The sequence below is a fragment of the Acipenser ruthenus genome, unplaced genomic scaffold, assembly GCF_902713425.1.
Source record: "Acipenser ruthenus unplaced genomic scaffold, fAciRut3.2 maternal haplotype, whole genome shotgun sequence".
Classification (NCBI taxonomy): Eukaryota; Metazoa; Chordata; class Actinopteri; order Acipenseriformes; family Acipenseridae; genus Acipenser; species Acipenser ruthenus.
Window position 1 is genome coordinate 41,673 of NW_026708295.1, and position 21,664 is coordinate 63,336.

A 21,664-nucleotide genomic window follows, 5' to 3' on the forward strand; every position below is an offset into this window, starting at 1 on the left:
GTGTTTGTGGGTTTGTTTTGTGAATTTATCTGAATCGCAAGTCGTTTTTTTTTTTTTTCTGGTTTTAATAAGTTATCTGTCGTTCTGTTTGGAAAGCGTGTTCTTTTTTCATTTAATGAAGCAGCTGCAGCCTCTGATCCTCTCCCATGCTCTCCCTCAACCCTCCCTCCTTTATTTAACTGTGTGTTTGCAGAGCTGTCTGAGCACTGAAGCACAGGCAGCTCCACTGCAGCTTCACTCGCATGCATTGCATACAGATTGTCACCAGCTGAGAATCAAAAGACGAAACGAGTCTGTGAAATTTTAAAACGAGCTGCAGCACAGACACCAGGACCAGAGGACACACAGACTCAGGACAGAGGGAAGGAGACACTTCTTCACACAGAGAGAGGGGTGAGGGGGTGGAATGGGCTGCCTAGCCACGCTGTTGAGGCAGAATCGCTGGGATCCGACTTGACAGAGTGAATCTCACAAGCTGGACCGGACTGCTCGAGGAGCCACACTGTAATCTGTAGCTCCTCCGTGAGAGTCCCGCTGTCACAGGCCCCTGTCTCTGTGTGAACCGCGCAGGTGAATGCAAGCCATTTCTAATAATATTCAGACAGACAAAGTGTTCTGTTGATAAGCAGGAGGGAGGAGTTGTCATTTTCCAAAGAGAAATAATTCATTAATAAGTAGGGGTCCCGAATTATTGGCGGGGTGCCATTGTTATAACTGTTTAACTTTTCTGAGCGCCGTGATTGGACAGAGCTCCCCTTGTTGGCTCTGTGATTGGTCCAATTAGACTATATAAGCAGGTGGTGTGACTGTGCTCAGCACTGGTCCTGCAGGATATCCACAATGAAGCTCGCCTTCCTGACCGCTCTGTGCCTTTCCATCAGCCTTGCTGGTAAGTGACAGCTTTCTCATTCCCTTCAATTAATAAGCAATCTAGCATTAGAAACGCTTGACTCGGTTTCTTCTAGTTTCAGTAACACTGATGAAGGCACTAGCATTAGAAACGCCTGTCTGCTTGACTCGGTTTCTTCTAGTTTCAGTAACACTGATGAAGGCACTAGCATTAGAAACGCCTGTCTGCTTGACTCGGTTTCTTCTAGTTTCAATAACACTGATGAAGGCGCTAGCATTAGAAACGCCTGTCTGCTTGACTCGGTTACTTCTAGTTTCAATAACACTGATGAAGGCGCTAGCATTAGAAACGCCTGTCTGCTTGACTCGGTTTCTTCTAGTTTCAATAACACTGATGAAGGCACTAGCATTAGAAACGCCTGTCTGCTTGACTCGGTTTCTTCTAGTTTCAGTAACACTGATGAAGGCACTAGCATTAGAAACGCCTGTCTGCTTGACTCGGTTTCTTCTAGTTTCAGTAACACTGATGAAGGCACTAGCATTAGAAACGCCTGTCTGCTTGACTCGGTTTCTTCTAGTTTCAATAACACTGATGAAGGCGCTAGCATTAGAAACGCCTGTCTGCTTGACTCGGTTTCTTCTAGTTTCAATAACACTGATGAAGGCACTAGCATTAGAAATGTCTGCACTGGCGACACACTCTCATAGCCAGTGTGAAATCGCAATTCTACTTTCCTGTGATTGTTGCTGAATAGTTGCACACAGCTTGTATAGGGACAGTAGTGGACGACGTGCCACAGCACTTAAATTGAATTTCAGGCTGGGAGACCCTCTAGTCCAAGGGTGTCAAACTGGTGGACCGAAGGGTCCTCTGGCTGTCATCTAATTATTTGATTAATTGGACACACTTAGGCAGTGCACCTTGAATTAAGTTTCTTTTTTGTGTGTGAGAATCAGCAGGTGTTTATCAGCGAGGCCATGAAGGACTGGCCCAGTATCGGAGAGATCAGAGTCTCACCTGATCCGATGTCAGCTGTGCAGACTCCAGAGCGACGTATAGAAGTTTAATCCATTCCAGGTTTTACTACGAGCTTCATTAGCTTCTGTAACAAGCTCAGGTGTTTCTTATTTAACTCGTAGTAAAACCAGGAATGGATCAAACTTCTGTGCAATGGGAGTCATATTTCCCGTCCCTGCTTTGCACAACGTAAAAATGTGGAACTGGTTGCATTACTAGCAGTCCATCAGCAGGTGTCAGCATTTCACAATTAATTGCCCATAGACAGGTGGTGTCTTGGATTCAGTGAATCTCTGGCGATGGTTTCCTCTCTCTCCAGACGCTCTCGACTCGTGTGTTGGAAGGTGTGGTTATGGCACAAACCCTTCGCATCCCTGCCAGTGTAACACAGCATGTGAGCGCTTCGGGGACTGCTGCTCCGACTACTGGAGTACCTGCGCAGGTGAGGCTCTGTCTGTCTGTCTGTCTGCCTGTCTGTCTGTCTGTCTGGAAGAGGTGAAGCACTGGAGGAAACGCTGTGCCCCTTTTCTCCAGCAGCATCTCAGGACTCATGCCATGGCCGCTGTGGAGAGAGTTACAACTCCCTCAACCGCTGCCACTGCAACACCAAGTGTGGGCAATACAGCAACTGCTGCAAGGACTACAGCAGCCTGTGTGGAGGTGAGGATGCCTGTCCCAGCTCATCCTAACTCTACTATCACAGCTACTTCCCTCTCCCTGCCTCTCCTTCTCCTCTCCTCTCCCCTGCAACTCTGGCTGTGTGGAGGTGACACAGCTCTCTCTCTCTCTCTCTCTTTCTCTCCCTCTCCCCTCTCCCTGTGGCTGTGTGGAGGTGAGACAGCTCTCTCTCTCTCTCTCTCTCTCTCTCTCTCTCTCACCCCTCTCTCTCTCCCCTCTCCCTGTGGCTATGTGGAGGTGACACCGCTCTCTCCTCTCCTCATCCCTCTCAGGCAGCTCCTCCGGTGGTGCCTCTATCTCGGACTTGGAGCTGCAGTCCCTCTCCGAGCGGCTTCTCTCTCTGGATGTGAACAAGGCTCGCCCCGGAGACCTGACCCTGAACCCGCAGAGCCTCATCCCTGACTCTGAGACCGCCATCCCGCAGGACCGCGCCCCAGAGCCGTGAGAGAACCAGGGAGGGCACGGGGACATGGGGACAGGGGGGTACAGAGACAGGGAGGGACAGGGACACACAGAGACCTGTCACACACTCTGAGTGTGTGTATCCTTCTAGATAAAGTTTTTGGGCATGCTGTCTGAGCTCCTCCCTCTCCCTCTCTCTCTCCCAGGTTGTACAGTTTTGTCAATGAAGGTGTTCTCTTCTCCAAGCCCACCTTCTCCTCCTTCCTCAAGCTGCTGGATAACTATTCCCGCTTCACGGGCAGCACGGAGAGCTTCTCCTCCGAGCAGCAGGGGGAGCAGGACAGCTTCCTGAGGGCCGCTGTGATGGGCACTGCGCTGGGCAAGGAGCTCTACAACTTCCTGTTCACCAAGGGTAGAGCACCACTGCTTCCTGTTTAGAATACAGCGTCTATAGTGCTTCCTGTTTAGAATATAGCGTCTATAGTGCTTCCTGTTTAGAATATAGCATCTATACCGCTTCCTGTTTACAATACAGTATCTATAGTGCTTCCTGTTTAGAATGTAGCGTCTGTAACTCGTAGCTGATTGATCCTTAGTGATTCAGCCTCAAGAGCATCACTAGCTGACCCATCCCATTCCACTCCGTCTCCGCTTCACTTACAGCACTGTTTCCTCCGGTCCTGGTTTCTGTGCAGCGCCTGTAGAATCAATGCTTCACTGACTCTGCGTGTGTCTCTCTGCGTGTCTCTGTGTCTCCGCAGGGTACTACAGCTCCGAGGTGGAGTTCATTCAGGATCTCAAGATGATGTGGTTTGGTCTGTACTCCCGCGGGAAAGGGCAGCTTGACTCCAGCGGCTTTGAGCACGTCTTCTTAGGTACGCAGCCAGCCTGGCCTGACCTTGTGTGTGTGTGTGTAGCAGGTACTGGAATATCTGTGTGTGTGCGTGTAACAGATATCTTTCTTCTCTCTCTCTCTTTCTCTCTCTCTCTCTCTCTCTCTCTCCCTCCCTCACTCCCTCCAGGAGAGATTAAGAATAGCAAGGTATCTGGGTTCCATAACTGGATTCAGTTCTACCGGCTGGAGAAACAGGGCCAGCTCAATTACTACAGCCACAGCTTCGACGGACCGGTGAGCAGCAAGCAACCGACACGATAAAACAGCTGCTTGAGAAACTGTCCACTGCGCCAGGGATGACAATAACACTCCTATTGCAAACTGCAGTGGGAGTCTTATTTCCATCCCTGCTTGGAGAAAAATGGAACAAGCTGCATTACCTGCAGTCCACCACCAGGTGTCAGCGTTTCACAAGTGGAACTTGTTTTACGAGTTCATGGCTTCAGCTGAATTCAAGAGGCGACCAGGTTGTTTTGATGCGAGTTAAAAGTGACGGATTGGACCCGTTTTGAATGATCTTTTATTTATGTTTTTTTTGTTTTTTTTTAAAGCGCACTGTGTTTAATAAACAAACAAACAAACTTGCAGCATGTGTATTCACGCCCTGTCTCTTTCTTTTTCGTTTCCTAGTGGACCAGTTACCCAGACGTACTGGGGCTGCAGTTTAACTGGGACGGCTACTACAAGCAGGTGGGGTCGGCGTTCATCGGGAGCAGCCCTGAGTTTGACCTGGCCGTGTACTCCCTGTGCTTCATCGCTCGACCCGGCAAGGTGTGAGTAAGGAATCCACGCGTCGAGGCCGGGGCGGGGCTCCCGGAGCACTGCAAGCTGTCATCAGTGACGTGTCGCGCGAGATCGAGGCTTTGATTAAGCGAATAAGAACGATTTCAGATAAGATCCATTTCAATTGTATATGAGAGACACACCACAGGTTTGTATAGAAAAGATGCCCTACACACCCCAGATTCACATTAGTATTATTATTATTATTTGTTTATTTAGCAGACGCCTTTATCCAAGGCGACTTACAGAGACTAGGGTGTGTGAACTATGCATCAGCTGCAGAGTCACTTACAACTACGTCTCACCCGAAAGACGGAGCACAAGGAGGTTAAATGACTTGCTCAGGGTCACACAATGAGTCAGTGGCTGAGGTGGGATTTGAACCGGGGACCTGGTTATAAGCCCTTTTCATTAACCACTGGACCACACAGCCTCCTGACGCCCCACACCACAGACTCGCTTACAGTAATGCTAAAAGGAAGTTTGTGAAATTCTTGGACGCGTTTCAGCTTGAAGTGTGTCTGTTAACCCTGCAGGTGCCAGCTGCGTCTGGGAGGGAAGCCCATCGCCATCCAGACCTACACCTGGACGAACTCCTTCTACGGGAATGGCAAGAAATTCATCGCCTCCGCCTACCCTATATCACCCTGAGCACTCCCACTCTCCCTATATCACCCTGAGCACTCCCACTCTCCCTATATCACCCTGAGCACTCCCACTCTCCCTCTCGCACCCTGTCACTCCCCACTCTCACACCCTCTCACTCCCCCTTCTCTCTCACCCTCTCACTCCCCCCACTCTCTCAACCTCTCCCTCCCTCGCCCTCTCACAATAAACTCAGATCCCTGCAAAGTTCTGTGTCCTTGTTATTTTAGATCAGCTTATCCCTCACTCCCAGTCGCTGTCACTCCTGCTCACTCCTTAGAAACGCCTGTCTGCTTGACTCGGTTTCTTCTAGTTTCAGTAACACTGATGAAGGCACTAGCATTAGAAACGCCTGTCTGCTTGACTCGGTTTCTTCTAGTTTCAGTAACACTGATGAAGGCACTAGCATTAGAAACGCCTGTCTGCTTGACTCAGTTTCTTCTAGTTTCAATAACACTGATGAAGGCACTAGCATTAGAAACGCCTGTCTGCTTGACTCGGTTTCTTCTAGTTTCAATAACACTGATGAAGGCACTAGCATTAGAAACGCCTGTCTGCTTGACTCGGTTTCTTCTAGTTTCAATAACACTGATGAAGGCACTAGCATTAGAAACGCCTGTCTGCTCGACTCGGTTTCTTCTAGTTTCAATAACACTGATGAAGGCACTAGCATTAGAAACGCCTGTCTGCTCGACTCGGTTTCTTCTAGTTTCAGTAACACTGATGAAGGCACTAGCATTAGAAACGCCTGTCTGCTTGACTCGGTTTCTTCTAGTTTCAGTAACACTGATGAAGGCACTAGCATTAGAAACGCCTGTCTGCTTGACTCGGTTTCTTCTAGTTTCAGTAACACTGATGAAGGCACTAGCGTTAGAAACGTCTGTCTGCTTGACTCGGTTTCTTCTAGTTTCAGTAACACTGATGAAGGCACTAGCATTAGAAACGCCTGTCTGCTTGACTCGGTTTCTTCTAGTTTCAGTAACACTGATGAAGGCACTAGCATTAGAAACGCCTGTCTGCTTGACTCGGTTTCTTCTAGTTTCAATAACACTGATGAAGGCGCTAGCATTAGAAACGCCTGTCTGCTTGACTCGGTTTCTTCTAGTTTCAGTAACACTGATGAAGGCACTAGCATTAGAAACGCCTGTCTGCTTGACTCGGTATCAATAGCTCTGTCAAACTTTCAGTAAATAAAATGCAATCAAGTTGTGTCTGCGTTGTGATTGGCTGGGCGGTGTGGTGGATGGCGTCGCGCTGCTCCATTGTGTGGCTCGCTGGTCTCTCGCAGCCGCACAGCGCGCACGCACGCAGTCTCTAATTCGAGATCCGCAGCTGGCCAGATTTGACACACGGAGGGGAGCGGATGGATTTGAAAGAGAATCGGGTGCCGAGGGGAAGGAGGGAGCGAGGGAAGAGGGGAACAGGGGAAGGAAGAGGTGGGGGGGGGGAGAGCTTTCATTGAATCAGTGTAGAAGAGTTATTGACATTCGTTTTGTTTGAGGTTTCCAAAAAAACACAATAAATCGATACATAAATTTATACCGGAGTTTTATATTCACTTTAAATAAAAAAAATGTAAAAAGTAAATTCCGTTTTTTTTTTTTTGTTTTTTTTTTTTTTTTTTGTTATTTCAAGTTTACATGAAAGCGTGATTCGGACCCTGTGACCTCGAGGCACGCTTGTGACCCGCCGCGCCGCTGTGCAGCGCTATTAGCGTTTAACACATCGGGGAGATAACGAGGGGTTATTATGAAGGCCTGGTCACTATTTCTGCTTGGCTGCTTTCTCACGGCGTTTTCAAGGCTCGTTGGTCAGTCAATGGCTCGTAACTAAACAAAGGGCTGGGCGTCAGTGGTAATCGATTCTTCCTGCAGGCGGTGCTTTACAATGCTTCCCTATGCTTTACCAGACCCCTCTGTGCTTTACAATGCTTCCCTATGCTTTACCAGACCTCTCTGTGCTTTACAATGCTTCCCTATGCTTTACCAGACCTCTCTGTGCTTTACAATGCTTCCCTATGCTTTACCAGACCTCTCTGTGCTTTACAATGCTTCCCTATGCTTTACCATACCTCTCTGTGCTTTACAATGCTTCCCTATGCTTTACCAGACCTCTCTGTGCTTTACAATGCTTCCCTATGCTTTACCAGACCTCTCTGTGCTTTACAATGCTTTCCTATGCTTTACCAGACCTCTCTGTGCTTTACAATGCTTTCCTATGCTTTACCAGACCTCTCTGTGCTTTACAATGCTTCCCTATGCTTTACCAGACCTCTCTGTGCTTTACAATGCTTCCCTATGCTTTACCAGACCTCTCTGTGCTTTACAATGCTTTCCTATGCTTTACCAGACCTCTCTGTGCTTTACAATGCTTTCCTATGCTTTACCAGACCTCTCTGTGCTTTACAATGCTTCCCTGTGCTTTACCACACCTCTCTGTGCTTTACAATGCTTGCCTATGCTTTACCATACCTCTCTCTGCTTTACAATGCTTCCCTATGCTTTACCAGACCTCGCTGTGCTTTACTACACTTTGCTCTGCCTTTATGGGAAACTTTTTGAAGGTGACTTACCATCATTTTTATTTCGTTTCATAATGAGTATTTTAAATACCAGGTGCTTAAAATGTAAAAAAAAAAAAAAAAACGCACTATGAGCATTCGTGCATTCCCAGCGCTAGATTCCTCCTCTGGCGCTGAATCTCTGCTCAGAGCCGCAGGTGCCGGTTCTGCACGGGGGCCCAAAGCCAGAGCGCCTATCCCGCCAGGACTGGGTCTGCACTGGCTTCTCCGAATCCCCCCAGCGGAGAGCGTCCCCGTTGGGAGGAGGGTGTGAGACTGGGGCATCTCCCTCTCCCTCGCCGAAGCTGCAAGCTGTGTATCCCAGCCCTGGGTCCCTCAGAACACCGCGATCGACACGAACCACACCTGCAGCCCAGTCTGGGGAAGAGAGAGAGAGAGAGAGAGAGAGAGAGAGAGAGAGAGAGAGAGAGAGAGAGAGAGAGAGAGAGAGAGAGAGAGAGAGAGAGAGAGAGAGAGAGAGAGAGAGAGAGAGAGAGAGAGAGAGAGAGAGAGAGAGAGAGAGAGAGAGAGAGAGAGAGAGAGAGAGAGAGAGAGAGAGAGAGAGAGAGAGAGAGAGAGAGAGCGAGAGCGCTGGGCTGCAGTGTGGAAGGCAGGGGGTTTGAGGAGCTCAGTGGTTAGATAAAGAAAGCGCTGGGCTGCAGTGTGGAAGGCAGGGGGTTTGAGGAGCTCAGTGGTTAGATAAAGAAAGCGCTGGGCTGCAGTGTGGAAGGCAGGGGGTTTTGAGGAGCTCAGTGGTTAGATAAAGAAAGCGCTGGGCTGCAGTGTGGAAGGCAGGGGGTTTGAGGGAGCTCAGTGGTTAGATAAAGAAAGCGCTGGGCTGCAGTGTGGAAGGCAGGGGGTTTGAGGAGCTCAGGGGTTAGATAAAGAAAGCGCTGGGCTGCAGTGTGGAAGGCAGGGGGTTTGAGCAGCTCAGTGGGTTGGCACCCTCATCAGCCTCCCCTCTTCCTCCCTGCACACACCCTTGCCAGGGACGGATATCGCCACAAGTGAGCGTTCATGTTTATCACTGCAGTCTCCGGGGAGAGTCAGCGAGCGGCGACAGATGGGGACGGTGATAGTGCAGCCCGTCTCACTCTCTCACTCTCCCGCACACAGACACTGACACAGGGGAGAATACAAAGGGAATGACATTGCGCACACATGCTTCCCTGAAAGACGAGCCTGCTCCAGAACGAGTCGCTGAGTGACATTTCAAATCAGCTGATAAATGTATTTAGTTTATTTAATTATACAAGTGGTGGCAGAAAATAAAAAAATATATAGTTTCTATGAAAGTATATGTATTATGTATTATGTATTTTAACCCGAATCTCATGGCCCCGCTCTGTCCGCGGAGAGAATCTCTCTCCGCTGTTACAGGACTCAGCTTGAGTTTCAGCGGTAACTCTGTTAACTGGAGCTGAATGCGCCGCTCCGGTCCCGGGGAGGGGGTGATGCTGAGCAGACCCGACCCCGGTCCCTGTGGACCGAATCACACTCCGGGGAAGCCTGTTCTGAACGAGGGCCGAGAGGGGGAGAGAGAGGGGCTATCAGAAGACAGAATGTTTCTTTGACTGCAGACTCTATTTAATGACCACTTCCACGCAGGCGTCACAGCAGAATGCTCACCCCGGGCTAACTTTCACTCGTGTGAATTGTAGTCCAGGATAAACAGTGAATTAGCCTAGGCTACGACTCACTGGGGTGGAAGTTAGCCGGGGATGAGCATTCTGCTGTGACATCACACCTGCGTTTAATCGACACTGTAGAATTCACTGCATTTTATGTTCGTTTGTTTGTTTTTTTCACGGTGAAAACAAATATTGACCACGTTTCGCAAATTGAAGATTTCAAGATAATATGACAATTGAATCTGGAAAAAATAAATGCTTCAGTCTTTACATCTTTTTGTTGGTAAATGTCGACTTTTAAGTATATTTTTCTGTTAACATTTATGTATTAAGCTACATCTGGAAATAAAATTACATTTTCTTTGGTTAAATCCATTTTTCTTAGATTTTTTATTTATTTTTTTTACACTTGGCGCTCAATAAAATACTCTGACATGTTTTCTAATAACTGTGTTGGTGAATCACAAAACTCACCACCAGAACAATATATATATATATCCAGGACATGCAAATATTTTTAACAATAACACAACGCAATTGAGAAGCCGCTTTATCCTGGTTCCGGTCGCTCGTATCCACGTGGTCTGAATGCCGCGACACCATTGGTGGGTTTGAAAGCACAGCAGGTGTAGCGCTCAGGTAGCAGGACGCGGGGGCTGAAATACCATCTCGCTGTCTTTTGAGAGATCAACAACACCTTGAAAACGCAAGCAAAGCATGGAAACGGCTTCAGCACAAAGGAAAGAGGGCTAGCGATGAAACGCCGGGGGCAAATAACAAAGGACATCGATTTAAAGACCTTGCTTTGAACCAGGTCAGCATTTCTTCAAACTTCACTGCTGGGGGGGGGGGCGCTGGCCTGCTTTTAACCCATTCAGCGTCACTGTCCTCATTTGAGGACAGGCTGTACTTTGTCGTTTTTTGGAGCATTTTATTTTAACTTTATACATTGTTTTGAATTTTCTCTTTAAGTATTCTGTTCTCATAACTTACTCTAATTGTGTTAACCGCAGTTCGGTCTAGGGTTGGTTCATACTTCTGTCGCAGATGAAGATACCTCAGGAGCAGACAGCTGTAAAAGGAGCGCAGCTCCACTCCGACCGGGCAGAAAATGTGGACATTTTACAGCATTATCCAACCCTGTGCGATTTCAGGTCGCACACCCGTGAGACAAGGCTGCAGGACTATCCACGGCAGACGCGCGTCACAAGAGCGTGGATGACGTCATTCCGACCTATGATGTTTGAGCGTGAAGAAGGAACCAGACAACGTAAGTGTTTCAAATGACATGAATACTGTAACACCAAGACATGTTGTATATGAAATGTATAAATATCGCCTTCCGCCACACATTTTATTTCGTTATTTCACTTTGTTATATACATTTTAAAACAGTTTGTGGAGTTTGAGAATTTGTCCGGTCAAAATCCATAGCTAGGAAACTTAACCTGGTATAAACACGCAGTGACTGAAGCACTATCGGATGTCAGCTGCCTAACATGAGTTATTTATGAATTGCGATCGTTTGCCGAGGCACGATTTGTGAAGGGAGATCTTCATTTTATTTTGTTTCACATTTTATTGCGAGTTTTCACGAATCCCTCCAAACGCATACAGCCGGGACAATCTGTCGAGGGAAGGGGAGGGGAGGGGCAAGGTGTCCATGAGAATGAATAGGATCAACAGATGCCAGGTTCCGTGTCTCGTCGTCCCATCTGTTCGTTTAAAGGCACTGCAAGCGTGCTTGAGGCTTGTCTTGTTTTTCCCGACTGGAATAACTAGGCTCGGCTGTGAATGAACGCGGCCGAATTTTCAAAGAGCAGCGTTGTTGTGACGTGCGCATCGTTCTGCATTCTAGAACCTACACGGAGCCCTCAGCTTTATTATCGGGAGTGTGTAATCTGTCATTTCAAGTATGTTTTTAATAGATGCGTGCTGCGGGGTGCAAAAACAGAACCGATTTTCTTTTAGGAATTAAATGTCTTCCTTAAAGGTTAACACACGCAATTTGACTGAGCGTCTTTTATCGTGGGGAATTTTTTTTTATGATTTCACTTATGGATTCAATATTAATGCATGTGATGGAATCGATAATTGTTTTATGATTATAGCCTATTAGAATTGTATTGCTGGTGTAACCCTGCTGTCATTTATCCAAATTGAACGACATTATTATTATTATTATTATTATTATTATTATTATTATTATTATTATTTAGACTGTATGTAAAATGTAATCCGCAGATTTCTGTTGTTTATGGAGCTTAAACGCTTTCAGTAGCTATATACTTCTAAAGAAATATTATTAATACTATTGATGATGATAATACATACATTAGAAAATACATTTCGAAACTATCAACCCTTCCAGAACGTGTTAATAATCAATTACCTTTATTATTAATAATAATCATAATCATAATCATCATCATAATCTAAATCCATGCAGTCTTCTGTACTGGAAATGTTTAATTGACATAGGGGGAGGGAGAGAGGGGAGACCCGGGACCCCTATATCGCGCCATGTCTCTGCTCTGCTCGCCTCTCCTATAACAGATGTCCGCTCTCTGTTGACAATGCGATTATCCCTGGACACGTGCGGACCACAAGTCCGGATTCAATAGCGGCGCTGTTTGCACACAATAGCATTAGCGGTGCGCGGCGGGACTTCAATCACACTGATTAAAAAAAAAAAATAACATATGCTGAGTTTGCCATGCCTGAGCATAGAGAGAGAGAGAGAGAGAGAGAGAGAGAGAGAGAGGAGGGGGAGTGGCCACAGTTGTGGTAGAAATGCGAAGATCTGCCCTGAACCGGACAGTTGTGAATGGGGGTGCGCAGAGGGGCGGACGCGAGAAAGCGAAGAGAGAAAGGCGCCGGTTTGACAGCGTTAGCGAACAGGACCTGACCGCTGCAGAAGGGAAATATAACTTCTGTGTGATCAGCATTTCCCGATCAAGTGAGGGCGATACGATACTGCTGCTGCCGGAGGAGGAGAAGGGACTTGCACGAAGCAACAGGGCTGCCGCTTCTCAAAAGAAAATAGGTAAGCATGATTATTATTATTATTATTATTATTATTATTATTACTGCTGTTGTCGCAGTAAAGCTGATTACGTAGTTTGATTTTAATTATTTGTTGAATACATCCCTTTTTTTAACTCGTTATATAACGTATTGGATCAATTTGCGTGTCTCAAAATGTACACGTAAGTTTAAGACACTCACTGTTTGTCGTGTTTATTACGCGGCATCCACGACATGGTTTTGTACTGCGTGTAGTTTGACAGCTGGACGCATTTCCCGAAGTGTAGAGAGATCGGGCTGCAGAACCGGGCTGGGCTCGTCGAAACTGCACACATTCTATAGAACTCGACTGATCGCTTTGGAATATGAAATCAGAAATCAGAACGAACTGATTTCTGTCTGTCGAATAGTTTCAACGAAAAACCTGCGATATGGATCCTCTCCCAACTGACACAAATTATATCAGGAACTAACTGCTTAGTTCATTCTTTCATTCTTTCTTTCTTTCTTTCTTTCTTTCTTTCTTTTTCTTCTGTGTTTTAGAGCTTCAATGTATTTTTTTTTTATGTAACCAGCCCGTTATAAGTAACAAATAGCTTACTGACTTCAGCAAATACGATAACTTTGTTTATATTAAAATCGTTATAAACAAGGCGGGCGCTGTCCAGTTCATTTGGTCCTGAAAGCAGGATACCTTCACCGTCGCGTCCATATAACTTACAAATGTGTGTCTGTGTGTGTGTGTGTGTGTGTGTCTCTGTGTGTGTGTGTGTGTGTCTGTTTGTGTGTGTGTGTGTGTGTATGTGTGTGTGTCTGTCTGTGTGTCTGTCTGTGTGTCTGTGTGTGTGTGTGTCTGTGTGTGTTGGGGGGGTGTCTGTGTCTGTGTGTCTCTGTGTGTGTCTCTGTGTGTGTCTGTGTCTGTGTGTGTGTCTCTGTGTGTGTGTCTGTGTCTCTCTGTGTGTGTGTGTGTCTGTCTGTGTGTGTGTGTGTCTCTGTGTCTCTGTGTGTCTTTCCAGTATGTCGACTCGTCTCCCTGGTCCGATCTGTCATAAACAAACCTCAAACTTTTAAAGCGGCATTACACTTGTTTCTTTGTTGTTTTATTTTTAGGGTTTCTGCAACGACGTTAAAGTAGCGCGAAATAATAATAATAATAATAATAATAATAAACACTAGTGCATTGTATTTCATTTGTATGCATCGCGTCTGGTTTGTCATTTGAAACGTGTGTTTTTTTAACTTTAAGGATTAGCAGCAACGCAACTTAAATGTAATTTCCACCTGCGTGGGAGACCAAATTCAATTAGCTTTTTTTGGGGGGGTAATTTATAATGCAATTACCCGGGAGAATTGAAATGTTCTTTTCTTATGCAAGACGGTTACATAATTAAACTATTAAATAAAACAGAATGATAACATGTAGACTTTATATTTATAATTAATTATATTTTTAGTTTTTTTATGTTAATGAAGTACGAAACAAAAATACAAGTTAAGCTGGAATAAATCCATTTGAACTGTATTATGTAACACATTACGATATATATATATATATATATATATATATATATATATATATATATATATATATATATATATATGCAACGCTTTGGAACGCACTGCACAGCCCGAACTGCAGACCCGCTTCGACCCGAATGTCGTCCGTGTTCCAAGTGCTTTAGCCCGGGGAGCGATGGCTGAGGATTACAGCTATCGACGAGCTTTGCCTGAATATTACAGGTGACGCCAAAACAAACGAGACGGCTAAAATTCCATGGAGTGGAGAGGGGAGGAGAAGGATTCTGAAAACTGATAGCTCAATCAATCAATCAATCTTTATTTTATATAGCGCCTTTCATACTGGACCGCCATCACAAAGCGCTTTGATAGCGCGATGCCGCAGTTCGTTAGCCGAGGCGCTCTGGTTTGCTTATATATATATATAACTCAAGGCAAGGCTCAAGTCGTTTTGTAGGCAGGCGGGGTAATCGGAAAAGCCCGTGGCTTAGCCCTCGATAATAATTCAGAAGACTAGTCTGTTTCCAGGACCTGTACATAGAGCTGGTTTGAAGACCGGTCTACTGATCTCAAAATAACCTGACCCCAAAAGCACGGGCCGACAGGGCGATAGTTTAGAATAGGCTGCAGTGACCGCATTGGAGGGATTTTAACAGTATCTCTCTATCTGTCTATCTCTCTTTCTCTCTACCTTTCTATGTATCATTCTCTCTCTCCTCTCTCTCGTTCTCTCTCTCTCTCCTCTCTCCTCTCTCATTCCTCTCTCTCTCTCACTCTCTCGGTCGGGAGGCGCACAGCGGCGTGTAACCTGATCTCTGTTCATTTTTTCACGCGGTTTTGAAAAGTCAGCGAGTCCTCGCCAGATTTGCACAAACAGCTTTGTAACCGTCAATTATTCATGGCAGTGGAGCAGCAGAGACGCAGCGCCGCTCATGTTACCCGGCAATGAATACTGAAACGCACAAATGAAGACCAGCTCGGAAACTAAAGCGAGTGAAGCACCCAGAAGATAAATAAACAAATAAATACTCTCTCTCTCTCTCTCTCTCTCTCTCTCTCTCTCTCTCTCTTATATTTATATGTATTGTAGTGATTTGGAAGTTCTCTGTTAAATCAGCCAACATATAAACAAGCCTGTTTTTTCTTTCCAGCACCATGATGACCAAACCCTACGGCAAAGCGGGCGACATGTCTGAGCTGGTGAGCTCTCTGGGCTGGATGGAGGAAGACCTGAGCTCCCAGGAGGAAGGAGGCACGGAGCTGGGCCGGTTCACCATGGAGGCTCGAGGGGAGGAGGAGGAGGAAGAGGAGGAGGAGGAGGAGAGGGGGATGTACGAGGAGGAGGAAGAGGAAGAGGAAGAGGAGGGGGAGGGGGGCGAGAGAGCCCCAAAGAGACGAGGTCCCAAGAAGAAGAGGATGACCAGGGCGCGGGTGGAGCGTTTCAAGGCCAGGCGGGTGAAAGCCAACGCGCGTGAGCGTTCTCGCATGCACGGGCTCAACGACGCCCTGGAGAGCCTGCGCAGGGTCATGCCCTGCTACTCCAAGACCCAGAAGCTGTCCAAGATCGAGACCTTGCGCCTGGCCCACAACTACATCTGGGCCCTGTCCGAGGTGCTGGAGTCGGGGCAGTCTTCAGAGAGCCGGGGCTTTGTGGAGATGCTGTGCAAGGGCCTCTCCCAGCCCACCAGCAACCTCGTAGCTGGCTCCCTGCAGCTGGGTCCCCTGCTGACGGAGAGGGGCCCCGAGAAGCTGCAGGAGCAGCAGGCCGGGGCCGTGTGCTCAGGGATGGGGGCCCCGATCCCCAGCGGTCATCAGTACAATAGCTACCCCTCTCCCGGTCTCCCCAGCCCTCCCTACGGGACGGTGGAGCGCTCTCACCTCCTGCACCTCAAGCCGTACCCCAAGGGGCTGGCCGACTTCGACAACCACTCCCCGGATTGCGGGGGGACCCCTCCCTACGACGGCCCCCTCACCCCCCCTCTCAGCGTCAACTTCTCGCTCAAGCAGGAGCCCTCTCCGCTGGGGATGGAGAAAGGCTTTGCCACGGCCCACGCTGCTGCCCATGCCACTGGGTTCATGTCTCACTACCAGCCCCCGATCTCCACGCCCTCCTCCTCCTCCTCCTCCTCCTCCTCGCCTCTGACACAAGGACACGCGGTGCTCTATCAGGGCTGCACCTCCCGCTACGAGCTGCCCCTAGACATGACCTTTGACCCGTACGGCCAGCACATGGTAGGGGCGCAGATGGGAGCTGTATTCACGGAGTAGGGTTTGGGAAACGGAGCACCGGGAACGGTTTTTTTTTTGGTTTTCCTTACATGAACCCGGTTCTAAATGGTAAACGCGGTTGTTGCAAACTTGACCGGAAATATGCGTTCAAAAGTGTTAAGTGCTTTTAAAAAATAATAATAATAATAAAGCTACAAAATAAACTGGAAAGGACCCGTGGAATGAACCTGCAGTGTTCAATGAAGGATAACTGAATTTATTTAAAGAGCCGTGCGAAGTTTTCCGATTTGAAGCAAGCTGCCTTGCGTCTGATTCAGGAGAAATGGAAGAGCTGTGTTCTTGTGGCTCTTCATGAGACTGAAACCAGACTCCTGTTCATAGCAGTGTCACTCGTTCCTAGTATTACTACAAGTTTCTTTAAGGCAAATCTAGCTAGTAGTAAAACCTGGAATGGGTGAAACTGCTATGCAAGAGGATTTTTCAAATATGATTTAATTTATTCCTTTATTTAATATTTATTTGATTTCTGTTTTCTTTATGTTTTGATTATATGTATCTACTTTTACTGTCTGACTTATAAATATATATTCTGTTGAAGATTTTTTTTTGGTGTCTCAAACTTTGCCACCAGATATATTTATTTAAATTATTTATTTGTTTGTCAGGTTTATTTGTAAATATTTTCCTGTCGCACTTAAAAATCACAACACGATACAGCTCGGACAACTGGGGTGGGTTGGAGAGTGAAGAACGAGAGAGGAGATCGCTTCAAGCAATAATTATTCAGAGAACTATGCAAAATCATTTTTAAAAAAAGAAAGGAAGGAATGATGAACGGCAAATATTTTTTCATCTTTGCCCAAACTGATTTTTATATATTCTGTCCAAAATCTATATATTTTTCTCCCCCTGTCCCTTTTAATGTTGATCTAATTGTAAGCCCGACCGGTCCAGGTGTTTCTAACAAGCGCTCGGTCTTGTGTTTGAAAAAGCAATAATATGTGAAAAGTGTTCTCTTATTGAAGTTTCGTTTTGTTTGTTTGTTTTTGTACAGAGGAAAATGTTAAAAAGAAGTTTTGACCAACGAATAAAGATTTTTAAAAAGTAAAAAAAGAAATTGTGTGTCCTCTTTATCATACATGAAATTATGAGTACAGGGCTGCAGTGTGGAAGGCAGGGGGTTTGAGGAGCTCAGTGGTTAGATAAAGAAAGCGCTGGGCTGCAGTGTGGAAGGCAGGGGGTTTGAGGAGCTCAGTGGTTAGATAAAGAAAGCGCTGGGCTGCAGTGTGGAAGGCAGGGGGTTTGAGGAGCTCAGGGGTTAGATAAAGAAAGCGCTGGGCTGCAGTGTGGAAGGCAGGGGGTTTGAGCAGCTCAGTGGTTAGATAAAGAAAGCGCTGGGCTGCAGAGTGTGTGCGTGTGTGTGTGTGCTTCAGATTACCCTGAAATGACTCGGACTCCTGAGAGATTGTGTTTCCTGTTTTCACTCCTGGTCATGTTTTTAATCACAGTTTGACAGTTTGCCCGAGTCCACCTGATTATTATTGATACGGTCCTGCTGGTTTTTCCGTTGTGAAAGGACTGTATTATTTGTAGGAGTTGTTAGGGATTAGGGATGCGGTTTTTTTTGCAGATAGAATTGCACATTAAAACCAATTTGAAGTGAATAAATCAGCACTTCTTGCTGCTGCAGTCTGTGCACTGCCCGGTCACTCTATTAGGACCTTTAGTTAATATTGAGATGGGCCTCCATTTGTCCAGATCACAGACTCCACACGGTGCTGGCAGGTGTTTTCAGGTTGATATCTCATGAACTGGTGCAAAGAGCTACAGGGTCAACGTTTTACAAACGCGTTGCTCAAGTTCATCCCAGACGTGCTCAATTGGATTGCTGTTGTTCTGTCACTGTCTTCACAACGGTCATGACAAAGTTGATAAAGCAAACTAAAAATGTGGAGAGAGGGAGAGTGACAAGACTAGGGCAGTAGTGACAGGTGTGAGTGATGCGGGGGGTTGGGGGTAGTTTCTCTCACCCCCCTCTCACCCCATTCCCCTCTCTCCTCTCAGCAGGAACGCACGCTGGCGGCCCGCAGTCTTTTCCAGTCGCGGGCCGGCGCTTGTTTTTAAATAAGGGGGTGATTGTTCCCCTCTCCTCCCGGCAGAGCGAGGCTATTGTCGCGCCCGCTGCCCTGTATCTTGAACCTTGACCCTCATTGTTTTGGCGGACGTTGCGAGCAGATGGAGACGCAGCGGGGTACTGACTGACAGGTGTTACTGTGGGGGTCGGTCCCCCCTCCCTATCAGCCCCAAAACACACAGACACGCTTGAGACAGGCATCGGTATGGACATCGCTTCACACACAGCGACACGTTTAGTTTGAATCATGTATTTGAACATCAGGAAAGGTTTGACAAAAAATATGAGTTATTTCAAAATAAAGTTATTATGTAGCTTTAAACACAATTTAAACCTTTTTAGTGTAATAATAATAATAATAATAATAATAATAATAATAGGAACCAATAAATTGATTATGCCGTTAAACAGAAGAACACAACACATAAATAAACGGTCTAAACAATTTGAATGTATTTGGTTTTATTTTGCGGTCGCCGGTGATGCTCCAGTACAGAGAGTCATTGCAGGCCGAGCGTTATGTCTGCGGATAAAGCGATGTGATTAAGATCGCATTAATCCCGGGGGAGGGGGGAGGGGGGAGGGGGGGGATCCGAGGATATTTTTTATCCGTGTCTGCATGCGAGTAATCCCCGCTTCCAAACCCTGTCCGAACAGCGCAGTCCACCCGCCGCGATACAGCGTGGGCAATCAGACGCGGCTGTAATACGGGGATCAACAGGGGTGGGGGGTATTAGTGACCCGCGTGACAAGACACTTCCACCCCCTTCAGTCGCAATCTTCTTAAAATGTAATTTATAGACACGTAATATCTGCAGCTGCTTTTCAGAACTACAGTATCTTTACATGTGTTCATTTATCAATACATTTACATAGCCCTTCCGGCCATATTATTATTATTATTATTATTATTATTATTATTATTATTTATTACGAAAGGGCAAAACTAGGAATTTTGACTCCAATTGGTGGGTAAGGGAGTGTATTTGGAGAAATAAATTTGTCTATTGCCTCGTTATCATTATGAAGATTATATTTAAGATTGCAGCAATAATAATAATAATAAAAACATTGGCGTTGGAAAGCTTTGTTTAAACTTTCCCTTATAATAAAACGAGACTGCAAATTATATATATAAAAAAAAAACTAATAAAAAACGTCTAACCCTTTCATGCATGACTATAACCAGCGGCTCGTGTTGCAGGATGCTTCCTGTTGCATGTTAAATCGCGTGCCGTGTTGCACAATGCTTCCTGTTACATGTTAAATCGTGTTGCACGATGCTTCCTGTTACATGTTAAATCGTGTTGCACGATGCTTCCTGTTGCATGTTAAATCGCGTGCTGTGTTGCACAATGCTTCCTGTTACATGTTAAATCGTGTTGCACGATGCTTCCTGCTGCATGTTAAATCGCGTGCCGTGTTGCACGATGCTTCCTGTTACATGTTCAATCGTGTTGCACGATGCTTCCTGTTGCATGTTAAATCGCTTGCTGTGTTGTACGATGCTTCCTGTTGCATGTTAAATCGCGTGCCGTGTTGCACAATGCTTCCTGTTACATGTTAAATCGTGTTGCACAATGCTTCCTGTTGCATGTTAAATCGCTTGCCGTGTTGCACAATGCTTCCTGTTGCATGTTAAATCGCGTGCCGTGTTGCACGATGCTTCCTGTTGCATGTTAAATCGCTTGCCGTGTTGTACGATGCTTCCTGTTGCATGTTAAATCGCGTGCCGTGTTGCACAATGCTTCCTGTTGCATGTTAAATCGCTTGCCGTGTTGCACAATGCTTCCTGTTGCATGTTAAATCGCGTGCCGTGTTGCACAATGCTTCCTGTTGCATGTTAAATCGCGTGCCGTGTTGCACGATGCTTCCTGTTGCATGTTAAATCGCTTGCCGTGTTGTACGATGCTTCCTGTTGCATGTTAAATCGCTTGCCGTGTTGCCCAATGCTTCCTGTTACATGATAAATCGCGTGCCGTGTTGTTTGCTGGTTTTCCGAAGCTGCCTGTTTTCACTTGCGGAGATCTGTCTAACTCCCGGGATTAAGGTCCGCTTCTTCCTTCCCTCCAGATTGCTGGAATCGAAGTGCAAAGCTGGAAAAAGCAATTGTAGAGGATTAAAATGAATCGCAGCACTCGTACGCTGTGAGGGGAGGGGGAGGGGGAGGGGGCGAGTCGCTTTATATAACCGATCAGGGACAGCTGAGCACCGCTTTACATTGCACAAGCTTACTGTTGTTTCACAAAGGATCTGAAATGGCAATGCAGACAGATACGTCAGTGGCAATGGTTCTGTACTGAGGGGCAATGGTAGCACAAGTACAGGGCAGCTTCAATGGGGTGAAGACAGACTGTGCTTTACTGCACTTTGTCATTCTTTTACTAAACTTTGAGAAGGGGGCTGGTTCATTCTCTTCACTGTGCTTTGAGAAGGGGGCTGGTTCATTATCTTCACTGTACTTTGAGAAGGGGGCTGGTTCATTCTCTTCACTGTGCTTTGAGAAGGGGGCTGGTTCATTATCTGCTCTGTGCTTTACTACACTGTGCTGTGCTTTGGCCAGGGAGCGTGGCTCTGTGGCTCTATCAGCGCTCAGGTCAGCTGTTTGTCTGATCGATCTGCTCAAGGAGGGGATCAATCCCGGCCCTTCTGTCGGCCGGAGCTCCTTTGAAGAGGGCCCCCTGAGTTAAAGAGGTTCTAATGAGAGTCTGGGCTGGAGTGTGTACACAGTCCCCTCCCTCGCCATTGTCAGAGGGGCTCAGCCATTCACAACTGCACAAAGAGAGCCAGCCAGCACAGATGGGGCTATTGCTGCTCCCAACAAAACAAGAGGGGAGAATGAGTGAGGTGGGAAAGGGGGACAGGAGAGGGGAGAGAGGGGGGGGCTCCCATAGTAAAAACAAAGTGTAATAAGTAAAGCTGGCTATACCCTTCCCAAATGATCTGCACGTAGGCAGTGGCACGGCAGTGGCCGTGGTTCTGTGCTGAGGGGTAGCACAAGGGCTCTTGGGGCGAGCGTTTGCGTGTTTTTCTGTTTTTTTTCTGATTATTTTGTATTGTCCGGGGATCAGGGGAATTAAAGTTTGATAGGACGGTCAGTTTCTAAAGCCCTGCATTAGCCCTGCTAATCCAAGAGCCCTGGGGAGATTGAGCAGCTAAGAGCGTGCAGGTCTCAATATGTCTGTGTGTGTGTGTGTGTGTGTGTGTGTGTCTCAGCGTGTGAGTCTGTCTGTGCGTGAGTCTGTGTGTGTGTCTGTGCGCACCTGTGTGTGTGTGTGTGTTTGTCTGTTCCTGT

At 46.7% G+C, this 21,664-nt stretch overlaps 2 protein-coding genes across 3 annotated transcripts; both read left to right on the forward strand.

The window, feature by feature from the left end:
* The first annotated feature begins 58 nt into the window (after positions 1–58).
* Positions 59–5,352, forward strand: LOC117400976 (uridylate-specific endoribonuclease). The gene is made up of 9 exons (XM_059020670.1): positions 59–889; positions 2,187–2,309; positions 2,402–2,527; positions 2,818–2,986; positions 3,154–3,359; positions 3,709–3,822; positions 3,970–4,076; positions 4,473–4,615; positions 5,162–5,352. Exons 1-9 carry the CDS (start codon positions 841–843, stop codon positions 5,274–5,276), a joined length of 1,152 nt encoding a protein of 383 aa, XP_058876653.1. The 5' UTR covers positions 59–840; the 3' UTR covers positions 5,277–5,352.
* A 4,729-nt stretch (positions 5,353–10,081) lies between these two features.
* LOC131730539 (neurogenic differentiation factor 4-like) lies at positions 10,082–17,210 on the forward strand. 2 transcript variants are annotated; one of them, XM_059020672.1, is made up of 3 exons: positions 10,082–10,275; positions 10,616–10,731; positions 15,158–17,210. In XM_059020672.1, exon 3 carries the CDS (start codon positions 15,162–15,164, stop codon positions 16,272–16,274), a length of 1,113 nt encoding a protein of 370 aa, XP_058876655.1. In that variant the 5' UTR covers positions 10,082–10,275; positions 10,616–10,731; positions 15,158–15,161; the 3' UTR covers positions 16,275–17,210. The 2 variants fall into 2 exon arrangements, with proteins under 2 accessions (XP_058876655.1, XP_058876654.1); XM_059020671.1 differs by lacking the exons at positions 10,082–10,275; positions 10,616–10,731 and adding an exon at positions 12,226–12,507.
* Positions 17,211–21,664: the final 4,454 nt, after the last annotated feature.

Bases quoted from the DNA above. Each gene is read 5' to 3' on its own strand.
- LOC131730539 (XM_059020672.1), top strand. From the start codon at position 15,162: ATGATGACCAAACCCTACGGCAAAGCGGGCGACATGTCTGAGCTGGTG.
- LOC117400976 (XM_059020670.1), top strand. From the start codon at position 841: ATGAAGCTCGCCTTCCTGACCGCTCTGTGCCTTTCCATCAGCCTTGCT. The intron at 3,823-3,969 runs GTACGCAGCCAG...CACTCCCTCCAG, and splicing joins CTTTGAGCACGTCTTCTTAG to GAGAGATTAAGAATAGCAAG. The intron at 4,077-4,472 runs GTGAGCAGCAAG...TTCGTTTCCTAG, and splicing joins GCCACAGCTTCGACGGACCG to TGGACCAGTTACCCAGACGT.